At 39.7% G+C, this 18,277-nt stretch overlaps 1 protein-coding gene across 5 annotated transcripts in view; it reads left to right on the forward strand.

The window, feature by feature from the left end:
- Window positions 1-1,276: 1,276 nt before the first annotated feature.
- Window positions 1,277-18,277, forward strand: part of MUSK (muscle associated receptor tyrosine kinase) — a 59,566-nt gene continuing 42,565 nt past the window's right edge. For 4 of the 5 annotated variants that reach the window (XM_071424473.1, XM_071424474.1, XM_071424475.1 and 1 more), the window contains exons 1-5: window positions 1,277-1,373; window positions 5,356-5,482; window positions 8,680-8,831; window positions 10,225-10,352; window positions 10,836-10,977. In XM_071424473.1, coding sequence (XP_071280574.1) covers window positions 1,277-1,373; window positions 5,356-5,482; window positions 8,680-8,831; window positions 10,225-10,352; window positions 10,836-10,977 — 646 coding nt within the window. Of the gene's footprint in view, window positions 1,374-5,355; window positions 5,483-8,679; window positions 8,832-10,224; window positions 10,353-10,835; window positions 10,978-11,115; window positions 11,154-18,277 lie in introns of all 5 variants that reach the window. The other variant, XM_071424478.1, reaches the window with a different exon arrangement.

Genomic DNA, 18,277 nt, shown 5'->3' on the forward strand with positions numbered 1-18,277 from the left:
ATCCTCAGAGGAATGCTTGTCTAGAGATCCTTGTTCTTAATCAATGATGGCAAGTCCCCAAAGTAACATTGCTATTATAAAGCCATGCCAAACTGCAGGGATTCACACATTCCCAGCACTGGTCAGTTTTACTCCATTTGCTGCTCAGAAGAAGCACTGCTGAGCCGTGTACGTTCATTGCAGAAATGACTGTTTAGAAGTGGTTTAAGTCAAGATTTCAGTAAATAAAGGAAATTCCAGAGATCTCAAAGTGCCTTTTACTGTGATGTGTTATGACTGCACATTTGCTTTCCTCAAACCATGTAGTTTAGTACAAAGCTCTTGTCCACTCCGCTGATAAAATGACAAAAAGTACGTGGAGTCATGTTCCAAGAGGATCATCATCAATTAGGTTCTTCCCAGACTGATTATTCATCTTTTTCCCTGCTCATGCAGATATTGCCCCTGCATCAGCCTTTCCACAGTGGTAAGCTTCTTTACTCCTCATATAAATATTTATGTTGGAAAAACAGTCAGTACAAATGACTTGACATTTTTGGAAAATATAATGTAGGCCTTTGTGGTAGGATGGGGCAAGAAAAAAATGAGTCAGAAGATCTTGATCCTGATGTTTCTTTAAGTCTTCCTAGAAAATGAGCATTTGTCTGTCTTTCATCTTAGGCAGAGACCTCGTGGTTAACAAGATATTTTTGGAGATTAAACCCCACTGTCATATTTCCCTACAGAAAGGCACTTTTAGTCACCAATGCCAACCTCTTCTGCTCCAGCAAATGCATCTGTTAAGAAAAGAAATACTATCAGCAGGGCAACAGGTGGCATATTACAGCCAATCTTGAAAGGTTATAATAAGAGGGAGTGTGAGTGAGAGGAGAAAAACTGGAAAAGAGGGTGACTAAGATGAAGGAAAAGGCAGTGGCAAGCATTTTTTCCTGCTATTGCACTTACAGTGTTCTGGAATAAAAGTCTGATGACTTTGCAACACTGGGGTAGGGTACTGCCCTGGAAATGCATTGCCCATTGTACTGTTCTCTGTTTGCTTAGAAGGAATTCAGAAGGGATTTGCTTTCTCTTGTTTCATGAGCCCCACGCTTTCACACTGACCAAAGTGGATACACACCAGCTGGCCACGTCCGTCACCACCACTGGGTGGGAGAATTCCTGATTATACTTAGATCCCTCAGAGCCCACTCTGTCACTTGCTGAGAAGCTCTGCTTGAACACTGCTTCCGAAATGCAGCCGGCTGGGAAGTCTGCACGCCTTGCCTGAAGGAGCTGGATGCCTTCTGGATCAAACATGAATGACCTGCTGAAGGTGCCCCTGGTGCACGTCCTCACCCTGGCAGCCCTCAGCTTGGCTGAGACACTTCTGAAAGGTTTGCTTTTTCCCTGCTCTTCTTCTGCCATTTGCTGAAGGAGGTTTTGCAAAGGGGAAGGTGTCCCTGCTAACAGTGGGGAGGGTGGTGCTGTAGTGTTCCCAAAAAAGACAAAAATGGCCTGCTTTCAATGGTCACTGCTCTGCTTTTAGAAGGATAGCAGAGAAAATATTCTCATATTTGTGTTTGGAATTGAATTCTTTGTCTGTGAAGAGCAAATAGTCCATTGTAATAGGCAGGGGAGACCTTTGGGTTCAGCTTGGGTGGGATGTAAATTTCTCCTGTGAAAGGAAGCTCAGAAGTGTTAATGGCTGGTAGCACCAGTTGCTGCAGAGCACAAGATCTGTTGTGTAGGTTTTTAAGTATATAAAGCTTCAAAAGAAATAAATATCTATGATGTCTTTACAAAGAATACGTATATATGTACAAATATGCACTGTTTGTTATAGCATATAACACAGAAGTTATCATACCTTCTTCCTGTCTTGTGCACACACATGCATATGGGCATATGCTTACATACTTTTAGCTGACAAAAGAATTGGTAAAAAAATCTGTTTAGAGAAGTCTTTGAGGTACAAAACGCAACTGTGGTACCATTCTGGATGTAATGTTTGGTAAAGCTGTGGACAACAATTTTTTCTGAACGGTGATTCAGATTTACAATTCAAAGCTTTTGAAATTCAACGCTTACTAGAGACTTCGCAGCTTCAGGAAAACAAAATGAAATCTTAAGGGGAATGCCAGTATTCACATGTTAGGCCAACATTGCTGCTCTTGTAGGGCTATGCTTTTACAATTGTTAGTCAGGTTATTACCAAAATAAAAAAAAGAGAACTAATGTGTCGTCTTTATAAAAATGTTTTGAAATAAAAATATTGGTATATTTGTAAGGCGCTGAAGTAAGTTTGGGAACTTAATGTTTGTGAATATTGTGATAAGATAAGTAGTAGTGGAGAGACAAGAAAAACAAAGAGGACAGGGATAGATTTTTTTTCTGTGTCGTAGTGTAATGAAGAGATACATTGCCTTTTCTAGGACATCACAGCTGAGCTGTTTTTTACCATATGAACTGCAGTTTCTTCAGGTGTCTGCAGTGTTGGAGAGGGACTGGTTCTGTTTTCTGTATTGTTTTGTTTGCCTGTTTGGTCTGGTTTCGAAAGTGTGAATCCAAATCCAAAGCCAACACATTTGGAAGCTCCTGGTGAGCTGGGGACAGAAGGCGATTTGGCTTTCTCATGGTCCCGTGACCAGCCTTGGGTCATTTTTCTATCTCGGGAAACTACAGCTGACATCCAGAAAAATGGCACCTGTGTGACTTTACACATATATAGATTAATTTATTTTCAATTTATTTAAAGCCACAAGGATACCTTAAAAATATGAGAAAGGCCCAGTATATGCACATGGAAAGGCCTGGCTCCATTTCTATGTGATGGTAGATATGTCCGTACATTGTTCAAATTTTATTTTCCTATGTTAAAATATGGTAATGCACACATCATGAGTTTAGAGAGCTTTCTGAAGAAAACATGGACTAGCAACAGCATCCAAGCTGTTTGAATAGCTTTTAGATGTAAGTACCATCTCAGCCATTTCGGAACTCTGTTGCCGTCTCACAAAATGACGGCAAGTCCCACTGCTCACTGTCCTTGCTTGGGTTAAATATCACAAAGGTGAAAAGAGCATAAAAGAAAGTTATACATCCCTGTTGCTGTCATGGTTGCTCTCTGAGGATGTAGAATTGGGAAGGCAGTTTTAAAATGATTTCTTTTTCTATTACTGTAGGGCTGTCGGTTTGGACCCTATTTTCTTAGAAGCACGTGGCTTCATTCTGCCCAAAAATCTGTATTTTGGCTTTTGAAAGGGAAAGCCAAAGGGAAAACCAGGTCAGACCATGTCTATGCAATATTCTGTCATCTATTGAATAAAAGACACACTTGAAAGTATGTAACTGTTTCTAGAGAATTTATTTATATAGAAACCTGACAGGTCTTATTTGCCCAAAGAGCAAAATACTGTCATTATGCATACCAGCTCTTGGCACAAATGTAACTTTATAACTTGTGGGAGTGGCTTTGTTTACTGTTACAACAGTTATAAAACTGGTTGTTTTGAATTATTATTACTGTAAAAATTTACATTTCTTAGGGTTAGAAAAGCATCCATCCAGAGATTGAGGAATGTGGACAACAGCAACAAAACTGTACTATATAAAATTAGATTGCAAAACTCTGGGGTTAATGCCATTAAACCCCAATAAACTTTGCCACAAAATAGCAATGTTTCATTTAAAGCAGAGAGGATAACCATTGGTGGGGGTTATTTTCCTAAGACATCCTTCAGTAGGAAAATGAAGACTTTATAGAAGTCTTCCATTTGGTGTGGGATTCATCTGGGGAATAATACAGATGATTATATCTGTTTAATATGACCCAAAATGACCGAATAAATGGTCATGCATCATCACCGAAAGTGATGCATGATACAATTTGAAGCAGTGATCTTAAAGAATGAACTCGTCACAGACTTGTTCTAATTGAAGTTTCATCCATATGACCTTTTAGAGCTATCTGAGATGTTGTTTTGAGATTTACATAAGTATAGTTGTTATTGTTAATCAATGATACGATCCAAAGTCATACAGTCTAGAAATATTATTGAGGCAGATTCATTCTAATCAAGTGTCAAAAGCGTTTAGTTTTACATAAACTTGACAGTGGAAGCTGATAATTTCTTCCTCTAGCTTCATTCCAGCAGAACTCCAAAAACATTCTAATTTTGACTTCCATGTAAATTGAAAAAGGATTAAGATATTGACTTTCTATTATTCTCAGTCTCTTAAATCTGAATGTCTTCTCTTTTGCCCATTCCTTAAGGAGGGAACGGTAAAATGGATATTGTTTATTTTTTGCCTGAATTTGAATCTCTTTGTACTATGGAGGGCCAGTAGATACACAGCAGTTGGGATTCTCTGTGAAAAAATAATGGGCCAGAAACTGCTATGCTCAGTGAGGAACAGGAAGACTCCTGAATCCATGATGTATTTTCAAGGTAGTATTTCAGGAATATAGAAAAAACTAGTTTATCTCAACACAGTTGTCAGTGAAATCCAGTCCAACCAATATGGATGCGTGTCTCTTGCAGCCATTGGTCAAGACATTCAAGTGTTTTTGAAGGCAGTGGCTGCAATGAATAACATGAGCAGGGAATAACATGAGCAGGGAAAGTGAGTGGCTAGGCTTATGCTTTGATCCCTTCCAGCTGTGCTTCAAGTCTTTCACCAGAGCGATGGCAAATGTTTCTAAAGATACATTCAACTAATGTATGACTACAGATTTATGATAATAAACATTAGACATAGCTATCAAACTTCTAACCCTCATGCTTCTTGGTTAGAAAATGTGAGAAAATGAGAATGGGTGCTAGACATGACACAAATCTAAATGACCTGAATGGTCTTTGTGAGCCTGGCTTAGAAAAATATAGTGCTGTATAATTGGATTGGTGTTTGTATATAACAGGTTTTTTTTGTTGCTATTTTTTTTTCTTTAAAGAGAAATAGTTGAGTGAATAAATCCTGTAATATTGACAAAAAAGCCCACATCTCCTGCACTAATAAGGAGGCACTCTTCCCACTCCAGGGGCAGGTCAGCTTGGCTTCAATTTTTGTGCTGCTCCTTGCACTTCCAGCCTATGCCATGCCACCCTTATGGCAGTGGGACATCCTCACCTCTGTCCTTGCAGTATGCTCACCTGTTGTTGTGAGTCTTGAGGAAGAGGTGGGTCAGAAACACAGAATGCACTGAGCTTGTGGGAGCTTGGTTTGCTCTGTTTTGCATCTTATGTTAAGACCTCTAGGGAAAATGCCATTGAGTGACCCTGCAGGGACATGGCTCCCTCCACCAAAGGTGTTTGGTAGGCTATGTAACACTCTCCGGTAGGCACCAGAAGATGTTCTCATTTTCTCTTCTTCACACAGCTCCCTTGATCAGCACTCCTCTGGAAACAGTGGATGCCCTGGTAGAAGATGTTGCCAAGTTTGTCTGTGTAGTGGAGTCATATCCTGAGCCAGAGATTACATGGACACGCAACAGCATTCCCATCAGGTAGGGAGCAGCCCCAGCCCTCACCAGCACCTTCTGCCAAAATTGACAGTGCTTCTTTTCATGATACAGGAGATATCTGGAAATAAAAAAATTGCTCTGTGGCAAGAGAGAGAATAAATGGCTGTAATTATCTAGGGTTCTGTATTTCTGAGGGAATGGTAAGAGCACTTGTCATTGCTCTTGCACCTTCACACATTTGAGTTTGCAGAGAGTTGGTTTCTGCTGTAAGGAGTTTTCTCTCCAGCTTCAGACAATTCAATGTGCTTTCTTCCTCAGTTCATCCATTTATGAAGGAGGAGAATGCTGTATAATATTTAAAAGGAGCTTAGCAGGGTTTGTTGTCTGTCTCAATGTTCTTGGAATCTTTGCATGAGAGGGGTTGCGCTGTGCCATTCTTTGCTTCTAGTTCTGGATCTGGAAATTGTCTTCTCATTGTTTTGCACCGTCAGACGTTAACAAGCAGGCATCAAGATGTCAACAAAGAAGACAGCCTTCTGGAAGTGTGGAAACGTGTTGTGGAAGTCGCTACCATTGTTTTTGCTCTTTTGCTGTAGACAGGTTTCTACAAAGTAACTGTACTCGATCTTCTAGCTCTCAAATCACATTACATCTGCCACATGGCTTCACATCAGTTTCTCATTCTAAACGGCTGTAAGTGACTTACTCTGTGAGGGAAAATGCAGCACAACATAACTTTGTGTAACATAGTCAATATCTAGCCTCCACAGGAGATGTGCATATTGGGCAGACGGTCATCTGAAGTATGGTTCTCACTGTTGTGGTTAAACATCTAAAAAGGTTTTGAACCACTGGCATAGGAGGCTCAAATAAGTCCGCAGCAGAAGGAGGTCTCACTGCTTGGAAAACTGCTTTAGAGTAGGACAAAGCAGAAAGTTACAAATATTAATATAGGCCTTCAGAATTTTTTTTTTCATTGTTGGCCATCTCAGCAAAATTTGGCCCTAATCTTCTGATCCTGACTTTGTTCCAGCATGAAGTTCTGAACTTCCATGGATGTTATTTCCAAATCACGTCACCTTTCTCCTAATTCCTTCCCCATCGGTGACATCATGATTGAAAATCAAAGCAGGGAGAGAAAGCCATCCATGAAGGACTATGTCTTTCTCTTTCCATGTCTTTAAGATTATAATTTTTCCCTGTGTTCTAAGGTAGTTTGAAATGTAGATCATTTATCAACCTCAATCCCCTCTTCCAGAGGCCAAACACATCATTCTTAAAGCCATTCCACTCTGTCTCTGAGACACAGTGCTTTGACCAAAATGGAAAATACAGATAAAATCATCTCTTCTGGTAAGGCCATAGAGCTCAGGTGCTTCATTCGTTTACAGGGACTTCTGAAGCAGCATTAGTAACAGCGTTTCGTTTCACAAGGCATTAATATTCAGTACTGCTGGATACAAAAGCTCAGACCAAAGACAGAGGAAAACAAATATGAATATATTTGTTGCTTTCTAAAAACTCAGATGAAAGTATTTGTACACTGGAAAGCATCAGATCAGAAGACACTTTTTTCTGAAAAAACCCTCTCTAAATGTATTTCTGTTCCCCTGTGTGTGTGTGTGTGTGTGTATGTGTGTATCAAACTCCAAAGGGTCTAGTAATTGAAAGCAATTAATATCAGTTATTTCATTTCCAAAATTTTCTTATCCTGCCAAGGTTCCAGCATCCTGGACAGACAGCAAGATTAACCTGCAAAACAAAACAGTATGTAAACTTTGAACTTCAATGAGAATAGAGCCAGTGCAGAGAATAGTCAGCGCTAGTCTTCTGGATGTGCCTTTCCTTTTGACATCAAAACTTGTGCAAGTAAACCAGCAGGTGCCCTGTGCTGAGTGAAATGGTTACCTGGCCTGTCGTCCAGAACAGGGCTGCCCACAATGAGCCTTCCTTAGGACAAGAAGGGGACAGAGACAGCATGTCTTTTACACTGTGGATAACTTCATGGCACTCTTTCTTCCCAAGTTGGAAAAGAGGAGGGAGATGTAATACTGAGTGGTGAAATGCTGTTGAAAGGAAATAATCTCTAAGCCATCATAATGGTACATTCAGATTAGTTAATGACTACTGTACAATTTTTAACAGTAAATGACAAAACTTGACATATGTAGTGGTCAGATACTTGTGATTGCTTGGGATAAAATCCTCAGGTCCCAACACTTTTTCCACTGTTCATAAAATCAAAGTCCAATTGCATGAAGGTGCTTCCTGAAAGCATCAACAAAGATGTGAAAATAGACACTACAAATAGTTAATTTCTTTGTGTTTTATTTATAGTATTTCTTTATTTTTATCATAGCTTTGCAATGAAGATCAATACCTCAGCTCTCTGATTTCTCATCAGCTTTTTTTCTGATTTCCTTGGCTCTCCCACTTGACTCCACATATCCTCCCTACTCACATACCACACTTCTCTTGTCATGCTCACATATGAAATTGGTCTTTGGCCCACATACTTTGTTACAATATCCCGTATTTTTGTTGATCCAGCTTCAGGGCTTTCTGCAGTTCTCTGAAATATCTGGGTTAAAGCCTGCTGTCATTAAACCATAGCTATCCTTGAATCCTCTAGCTTGCAGATGGCTTCAGCACATTTCTTTGCTTGTTTGTTTGTTTGGTGTTTTTTTTGCAAAACAAATAGACAAAACTACTCCAGGATGTAGACACAAAAGTTCATGGTCTTTGGTTTACCTTAAAAATATTTCCATAATATTTATCGGTTTAATAAAAAAACCCCCGTTTTTTGATTTGTTTTGTTTTGTTTTTCCTGAAGAAGGTTTCTTTAAACAATTTCAACTAGCTCTAGATCCTATGTAAGCATCTTTCTCTTACATTGAACAATGATACCTAAACCAGGACCTGGCTGGAACTGATTATTTGTGCTCATGCCTGTCCTTGGCCAGTAAAAACCCCAAACATGAGCCTACTGATTTTACCAATGTCTGTGGGGCGGAAGAATTGCCACTACACTAGTGACAGTCTGGAACTGTATGGTCTAGTGAAAACCTGAATCCTAATTCAGAACTCAACATTTTCAGCGCCTTCCCTTCTGCTTGTGGGTTGAAAATCAGAGGTAGAACTTATTGCCATTTGTAGTGGCATCAGCAGTCTGCATATTCAAATGCAATTCCCTTTCTCTGTCCCTGGCTGTCCCTGACAATCCATGCTCTGCCCTGCAGGCTGTTTGACACACGGTACAGCATCCAGAGGAATGGGCAGCTGCTGACCATCCTGAGCGTGGAGGACAGTGATGATGGGGTGTACTGCTGCACAGCAGATAATGGAGTTGGTGCAGCTGCACAGAGCTGTGGGGCTCTCCAGGTGAAAATGCGTAAGTGGAAATGCAATTTCTTCCTGATGCCATGTGAGTGTTTAATCAAAAGCCTGAGCAGACTCCCATCTATGGCACCTGGGGATCCATGTTCAGGGCAAACCCATTCTTGGTTCTTGGGAAGATGGGTGCAGTTCTTTCAGTCAGAGACATGGCATATGGGATCATAACTTAATGCAGTTGTGATTATTTACTTTGAATAACACACATTTGTTCTAAGATCAGAAGAAAAAATGGATGCTTTGAAGAATGCCCTTTGTGCAAAAATCTGTAAAAGAATTTGATAGATTAGTCCTCTGTGACAATACTGCATAAGTCCCTGGTGAATTTTAATTGTAAAATTTCACTATACAGATTTCTTCCTGAGGATGGCAAAAATCAACTAGATTATATTCAGATGCTCTGAATAGCAGTATTGAATGTTCTGGAACATCGTGTTGTAAATCTCATCATTCCACATGGATGGCAAAAGATTTGCTCTTGCAGAGAGCTACATACGTGCCAAACTCAGCAAAGCTGGACTCACATGGCTAGAGTTATTTACACAAGCACTTTAAAAAGCAGAGGAGGTATATTCTGGCTAAAGCATCTGTTTGTAGGAAAGGATTTGTCTGTGCTAATGAGATGACCCTCAGGGTCCGGTAATACTGGAACTCTACATCATCCTAGTCACTTGCAGGTGGTGGCCAGGAGATGCTCTCTGAAAGTCGTTTTTCTGCTGGTTCATTATCATGCAAGGGCCTCAAAATGTCAGATCTCCCAAAATACTAATATAATAATCCTTTATACTCTCAGCTCAGACTAAGGCAGACTGTGTTCTTTCAGTAAAATGAATTTAAATTTATCCCTGATTAACTTTAAGGGAGTTTGATTGTGTTTTCTTTAAGGCTTGATTGTCCTTTTCACTAGCATAGTTATAAATCCTTCAGTTAAGGATATTAATTGCATTTACACACCCTTCTTGTTGAGCTAGAGGCAAGCCTGAGTTAAAACTCTTTCAAAATCAATTCAATTCAGATCTGAGCTTTGAGACAAGACATTGTTTACACAGTGAAAAATGTCAGAACCTGGAATGCTAACATTCTTCAATACTGGAAATACTCTTATCTGAATTTGGATTTTAGCCCAGGCCCTAATTCAAATGACTGTCAAACTCTGCTCAGGAAAACAAATAACCCATGCAAGTTAGCTGCTTTTGCAGCTTTTTTAACTGAATGCTGTGCTGAAGAAAGTTCTTTCTTACCAAATAACTTCAAAACCAAGAAAGAATGCTTTATCTTTCAGCAACATACAGAATAAAGTAGCAGATTTGTGCATGTGATTTCTGAATTTGTCTTGTTCTATTATCTTGTAGCTTCATCCCAACTTTAATTTTTGGCTTTAAAAATTTTAGGACCCAAAATAACCCGTCCACCTGTAAATGTGGAAATAATAGAAGGATTAAAGGCTGTTCTTCCATGCACTACAATGGGGAATCCAAAACCTTCTGTTTCATGGGTCAAAGGAGAAACAGTTGTAAAGGTGAGTATGAATGGTTTTCAGTAATAATAATTATTTGCTAAAGGTACTGTGTTAAATATTAGCATTAGTTATAGTATTTGTAAATTCTAGTAGCTAGAAAGGAAGCATTTGGAAAATCCAGGGCTCATCTCATAAATATCTTCATTTGCAATGATTCTACATATGAACCAAATGTTCTCTGTGTATCTATATTTTATGTGATATATGCTTGTCACTGCTAAGTATGGACAACTCTTGAGGAAAGCACTTGTGAGTGTTCTCTTAAATAGGAGCTCTTTCAAGCTATAATTCACTGATCTGCAAAAATAGCAATGGGTGAATGTGTCATGTCATGAGCAGGAAGAGCTGGCCCCAAATCCTTGAGTTGTAGGACATGGGTGGTGTTCATGCATGTAAGCCCAAACTTTGTAAACAGATTTTTGATGCTGTTTGTGTGCAGCCTGCATATAGAGTCCTCACCTCAATGGCTCCTTCCTCCGGCAGGAGACTGCTCGCATTGCTGTCCTCGATTCTGGGAATTTAAGGATACACAATGTTCAGAGAGAAGATGCAGGACAGTATCGTTGTGTAGCCAAGAACAGTTTGGGCACAGCCTATTCAAAACCTGCAAATGTGGTAGTGGAAGGTGAGTGACTTTTGAACCAGTCTCAAGCTCTATGTGCCAGCCTCTCATGCATACACTGTTAACTTGAATTAACCTGAAGTATTGTGTTGATGTTGTCAAAACCACCCTAGAGGGTGATAAAAAAATAGAGAGAAGAAGGAGGAGGAGGAGGAGGAGGAGGAGGAGGAGGACGGGAAGGGGAAGGGGAAGTGGAAGGGGAGGAGAGGAGAGGAGAGGAGAGGAGAGGAGAGGAGAGGAGAGGAGAGGAGAGGAGAGGAGAGGAGAGGAGAGGAGAGGAGAGGAGAGGAGAGGAGAGGAGAGGAGAGGAGAGGAGAGGAGAGGAGAGGAGAGGAGAGGAGAGGAGAGGAGAGGAGAGGAGAGGAGAGGAGAGGAGAGCTTTTGCCTTTGTGGACTTGAACATTTTCTGCCCATTAAATGAACACTACATTGGTTTTCCAGTTTCTGGTCCTTATGTACCCTGTGTCCGGTTCTTCTGTACAGAAGGTATTTGCTTTGTGGTGTAACCACCACCAGTTTCAGAGTGCTGAGAACAGTAGACAGGGTTACCCAAATGTTGACAACAAGGCATTCTATCTTCCTGAATTGTATAAGAGAATTCGGTTTGGGCAAGGGCTTGTGGAGTGAGTGGGGGAATGACTGATTTAGTAGACAAACAAATTTTTATTTTTGATTCAGGATGACTATAATGCAGAAAGTAGAGAGGGTCTTCATTTTCTTAGTAAGCTTCAAAATACTATTGTAGGTTACATTTGACCTGGAGCTATCAGAGGTTACTTAGCGTGCAATCCCATTTCTAAGAATAACGTAGACTTCCTTCTGGGAGCAGTATCAGATGTATTAGATCCACCTACACATTGCTGTAGGTCTGCTGTTTTCTTAAAAAAAGCATGAATTTTTCAGGGTTTTTTTGTCCCTTTTTAATATTTATACATACAGACCTTGTATACTAGAAATTCCTTAAATAGCTTTAAACCAGGAAGGTAGCTATTCTTAACCTAGATTCAGAACTGTACTTCTCCCAGGCTAAAAGCAGTGAAGCAAGCTGAAAACAGTTGGATCTTGATGTGAATAGCTTGAGTCCTGGGTTTTAGTTTGGCCCCTGTCACTGAGACAATGGGCAAAGGCTTGTCAAGAGTTAAACTGTGAACGGCAGATTGATGCTATGAACACAAATGCTGAAGGGACTCTGTCACTGCAATTCTTTGCTCAGATCTGCCAAAGCCAGTTAGGAAATCTAAAAACAAGCTGGAATTGTACCAAAAATCCAGCCTGCTAAGGTTGATGTTTTTTTTCCATCTCCAGAATTATGCAGTGGCCTGTTAATTCAAGGACTGGCAAAATAAATCACAAATACCCTACTTGGGGTGTGTATGTGTGCTCTTTTTAAAAGGAAGAAGATTAGTTCCTAATTGATCAGTGGCAGGTCAATGCTCCCGCACAAATCGTCCCCTCATTTTCCATTCATGTGTTAGGTGAACAAATAAATGCTCTTCTTCAGGCTCACCTTGGTTTCTCTAGTAGGACACCTGTATAATATACCTAATTTCAGGTGGCCACCCAAACTAGACAGATACATGTTTGGTTTATATTTTTGACTTCCAAAATCCAGAGGTATTAATCCTGATTTAATACATAGAGTGAACTGTGCAGGATCCATTTGTTCAAACTGACATCAACATTCATAATCCTGATACAGCAGCTTGCTGTGCATACAAATCCCTTCCCCTGATGGTGTTTTAGATCAATTTTCATGGATATTTAGCATAACTACCTGTGCGCAAACCTGTGTATGCCTGCAAGTTGGTACTTGCACACATTACCCTCACACACCTCTACCATTATTTTTAGTATCCCTCCCCTCCTGCCTCTCCTACCCCATTAGTATCAGCATTTTAAAATAACTCCAAGTAAATAATATACTAAAATTATTCAAAACAGGAAAATCACACTTCAATATTCTTTGAGCATTCATAGTGTTCATAAAATTTATGAAAATTGTTGTTTATTGCTTCTCTGTAATAACATTATGATTTTTTTTGTTAATCTTGGTCCTAGTATTTGCTGGAGTCCCCAGCCTGCATTGTGTGGTTTAATATTAAAATAAAACGAATAAGCATGGCTGGTTAACTAGGAATATTTAATTCAAGGCAAGTGTCCATTCAAGGAAAAGTGTAAATATTTATGCGTAGCCAGAGCTAGATCACTGATTTATTGTGTACTTCCATTTTAATGGGTCCTGTGTGGCATCCCACCCTTACACAGAAGGGAGCTCCCAAGGATCATAGGTCCTTGTGGTCGGAAGGAATGACAAAAGTAAGAGTGCCTGAAAAAGCTTACAAAGTTTTAACAATAAATTACACATTTGGCATGGAAATGTGTATGGTAATCCCTGACCTCCTATATAAACATGGGGCAGTGGGTTTTGATAAAGGGCTAGGATGAGAGGGACTGAGAGAGAGAGAGAGAGAGAGAGAGGATTAAAGAGGATGAGAGAGAATGAACAGAAAGGAAGAGGGCAGTACCACCAGTCCTGGTTCCAGCATCAATCCAGCTGACAGGTATGCAGGCCCCTGAAACACACATGTGTGTCCAGGCTTTGTTGACCTTTTTATAGTGAAGTTTCCATGCACTGGAGCTAAGTTCGTCACTCTCTATGCAAATGAGTTATCATGTGCAGCCCATTATTTTTGACCTTTGTGGAAATTGGTTGGGGGGCTTCGGGGATCTTGGGTACTCTTGATCCCCCCTTACATTCCGTGGTGGCTCATCAGCATCACTCCTGTGCCTCAGCTGTACTCTATTGTGCTAACTCTGGGAGCCAGAACAAGGACACTTGTGCCAGAAAGGCACTGCCCTACTTCCATTTGGCCCCTTTCTCCAATCATGGTTGGTAACTGGCTGGCACTACCAACAATCCATTGTTGGCTCCACTGCTGTGTGGTTATCAGTGTTTGAGACATACATATATTAGCCCGTTATCTTCTCGCTTCCACATCCTGCAATTAGCTTAAGGCATTTGTTCAAAGTGCAGAGGTGTTCTTGAAAGACTGACTCTCTGCCTTCTGTAGGCAATCAGGCTCCTAAATGTGCTTTTGATCGGGTACATGCTTAAATGACTTGTTCAAGTTGGCGCAGTAATTGCAGCAAGTCACAAGTATATAACGTGACTTGTGCAGGATCCATTTTTTCAAACTGACAACAGACTTGGCCCAAGGGTTTACACTACTGATGTACCTTACAGTACTACTTGTCTGGTTTCAGTGGTCCAAGGTAGAACTATTTGAAAAATGCTGCTATTTTGATTTTCCAAATATTTTTTCATCTATTCCTTGTCAGTTTTCCTCAACATTCATAATACTGACGTCTATTTATTACTTTTAAAGCACAGCTCTAGTATTTTTAAGGTTTTATTATTTTTAAAGCACAGTTGAAATAATTTGAGCAATAGACTTTAGATGAAAATTCTGATGCAGGATCAGAATTCTTGTCAGGAAATAGAAAGCATTGAAGGCCTCTTTTAGTGGAACTGATTTTTCAGTTTTCATCAGTGAATGTTGTGAAGGAGATAAGGACTCTATAGGCTCTTCACTCTGCACAAACCTGTCCCAAGTAAGGGCAGCCTTACTTGCTTTCCCAGGGCAAGTTCCAGGCACCAGGGCTCAGGTCATGAATTATAATAAGTTAATCCTGGCTCAGGATTTTAATTGAAAGGATTAAAAAGCCTGCCTTTTTGCATTTTTTATCCAAGTCTGGGGCAAACTCAGATGAATTTGGACAAGTAATATTGAAATAGATTTTTTTCTTTAAAGGCATAATCCACAAGAGCTAGATATACAATCATGATGGACCTAATTGTTGGGTTTGTGGGAAGAGCTTGGTTCCTCACTGGGAATGGTGTCGAGTCTATGGACAGCACTGGCCTCACTCAAAGTCTGCCTGGAGTGCCTGGGGGGCATTCAGAGAAGAAAGAGGCCATGGAGCATTCCCTTGATTTGACATCAGAAAACAGGCTCTGGAGATAAGGTATGGAGAAAGGATGCAAGAGGCAAGCATTTGCCAAGTGAGCCAAATGAGTAACTGTGCAAGGTAGGCGTCACTCCTGAAGAAGGGTTACACACAATTTTTGTCATCTTGGTGCATCCTGTAGCAGTAAAATGATACATGTCTTTGGTTTCCTTCTGAGGAATGTCTCAGAGGAGTAGGGTTGGTTCTTTCTGATATCTGCTGGGATCATTATAAATTAGTTCTTCACTAGTGAGCTAGTTCACAGCTGTGCAGAAGCTGCATAGTTGTATTTTCCTCACTTGGTTCTTCTAGTTATAGCCCACTCAGCTGATGAGAAAAGGACTAGTGAAAGTAATGGCATGAAGCAGAAGTTCAATAGGCAGAAACAAGCCTTTTCCACAAAGGAAAACCTTTTGCTTTCTACAAAGCCAAATAAATAAGAAATGCTCAGTTTGTTGGGTCTGCTAAAATTAGCATGTGAAGATGACTTCCTCTTGCTATTGTACATCCAGAAGTAGAAGGCACATTGAGATACAGAAAGTAAAGTGTGCATTGAGATAAAGGAACAATATTATAATCTTGACTGTTTGCCAAGAAATGGGTTTTTAATTTCCTGGAGGCAACATTTCTGACCTGCAGTTTTTTATTCATTTTCTACCATCTTAAGCATTTTGCTAATTAGCTCTTTAATCACTGCCTTATCAACTTTGGTAATGTAGACTTCTGCAAAACCTAGAAGAGTATTTATATACTCAGTGAAGCAGTACATTGCCAAAAGATTTCCAAAGATTTCTTGTTGTTTGCTGTATTGATTCTCAAAGTGAATATCTGGCTGAAAGGTTCCTGAATTAATCCAAGATTCAGGACTGTGGTTGAATAGAGGCATTTGCTTGCTTACCTGATCTGTAGTTCACATAGATGTCTGAAGGCTGAAGTTTATTGACAAGATGTTGACTGAGATGACTAAGATGTTCCAGTTTTATCTGAAATCTGAAATCACTCCATTGGAAATAGAGAAGCAGTCATTGCCATCAATAGTGTTGAGATTTGTCATCAAATGCAGAAATTACCATTGATGAAAGTGAAAACTTAGGGTAGGGTATAAAGATTTAAGCTGTGCCAAGAAGGCATTTTTTGGGCCTCCCCTGAGCATTTGAAATCTGTAGGGTCTGTAAGACCTTTGGTTTTTTCCTTTATGTATTAGGCAGCTATTTATGTACATAGGCCATAGAAGGGGAGGAGTTTTCATTTTTGTTGGTATTTGCAGTGACATCAAACTGTTCCACAAAAGCCATGCAAGAGCTTTTCAGGTTCAGTTTCTGGGCCTGCTGACTAAAATTGTTCAGTCTCCAAGGTCTGACATGAGCTAAGAATGATATTCCCCATATCCATTATGTATGAATTGTGTGATATTAAAAGAATATATTTAAAGCCGTGAGCTCTTGTGTGGTGAGAGGCATGGGAATATTCCTGTTATGAGCATGCTTATCACTCAGACACAGAGTGAAGCTGCCTCATTAATTTTTTCTTAACATGCAAAATAAATTCCATTGGATGGTTTTGCTTTAATCTCTTAGTATCTTTTTCAGATATTATCCTTATAGCCAGTGTTCAGATTATAAGTAGTTCCTGCATCAAATAAGAAGTGTCTATTGCAGAACAGCCACAAACCAGTAAATTTTGTGATGATTTACAGGTGTCATTGCCAGATCTGGGCTCAGTTTTTTTCTTTGTTTTGGAGAATGTTTCTTCTGTCCTTAGGGGAAGGAAAGTGCCACTTTGTGAATTGGTAGAATTCACATGAAGAAGGGCTCTTGTTCTTCATTCTTCAAAACAACAATAAAAAAAATCACAAAAGAAATTGAAAAGTTGACTATGAATTTCTGACAGTTTAGAAGTAACACCTGCTTACAAATGAAAAAACACCATAAACCACATTTCAGCCTTAGCCTTATACTTAGCTTCAACTATTGAAAGAGCATTTTAATGGAATTATTGTCACTGAAATGTACAAAAGGTTGTGGTGGATTAGGCACCACAGCAGCATGTGAATGAATGTCAGTTTTCTGACTAGGGAGAGAGTGTGAATGGTCTACTGGAATGTGGTGTGCAAAAGGTTTTTCTTCCCCTGCAGGTAAAGAACAAACTTCCTGGCTTTCTCAGTGTTGCATCCAGCTAGTGAAACCTCTGAAGTTCCAGTTTGCTCAGTGATGCATTTTTAATGTTGAAAAGTGTAGAAAAAGACAATAAATACAGGGACTGCTATGTGACAGGAGAGAGCATGTGGATGGCCCTGTTGGTTGTGTACTGAGTCACAACTCCGTCTTGTGATTTATAGGAAACTGAGCTTGATCTCCACCAGCCTGTGGCACCAGAGACTTGTGGAATTCAGGAGCATACTGTGTGATAACCTTTAGTTTTGAAGTTGTCACTCTACAGACATGTGTAGAAATTAGCAATCATACATCTGTAAGGAAACAAACAAACAAAATAGCCAGGGCAAACATTAGAAGAAGCAATGTGTTTAACAAAAAAACTACCTGTATTCTCCATGGATATATTAACATTCTTGGTTCAAATCTCTGCATTTTCCAGCTGTCTGAAGAGGCATCAGTTGAGGACTACTGACCCTTTCTTTAACTTGGCCATTTCATTAATTTTTCCACTGAAGTGTTGCTGCTCCACTTCATCCTGTGCTATTATGTGGCAGTACATAAAACAATCAAATTAAAACAATGAAAGAAGCAAATCTCCTTATACTCCCCTGACTTAGATGTTGTTTTGTTTTGCATTCCAGCTCTGGTAGATAGATGTCTTTTCCTGGCCACATTTTATTGCTTATTACTAGCTACTAAAATAATACCCTGCCACAGGCCACAAAAATGTTTCCCTGTAAGCCTCTTCTGAAAACTGCCTTAGCCTTAAAAATAGGAAGGCTTTCCTTGGAGAACCATCCATTCAGAAGAAAGGACTTGCCAGATTCCTTCTAGATTTTTATTTTAATCATGTAGTCTAATTCTTGTGCCAGTGAGGAGATGGCAGACTAATTGACAATAGAAAGCAATGCCATTGCTGCTTAGTTAAGAGGTTGTCCCTCTGAAGTGTAAAGCACTAGCTTCCTTCAGCTGTTTTTTGGATGTCTTATATAGTCTTGGGACAAATTTGAGATAAATCAGATAAATCACAGATAAATCATCAGACTAGCAAGTCACACCAAAATTCAAGTAACAGGAATAAAAACATGTATTTAGTGCAGAAAATTCTATCAATTTGAATAGACCATATTCCAGAGGTG

The sequence above is a fragment of the Agelaius tricolor genome, unplaced genomic scaffold, assembly GCF_023055355.1.
Source record: "Agelaius tricolor isolate 1412-34295 unplaced genomic scaffold, bAgeTri1.0.p SCAF_4, whole genome shotgun sequence".
Classification (NCBI taxonomy): domain Eukaryota; kingdom Metazoa; phylum Chordata; class Aves; order Passeriformes; family Icteridae; genus Agelaius; species Agelaius tricolor.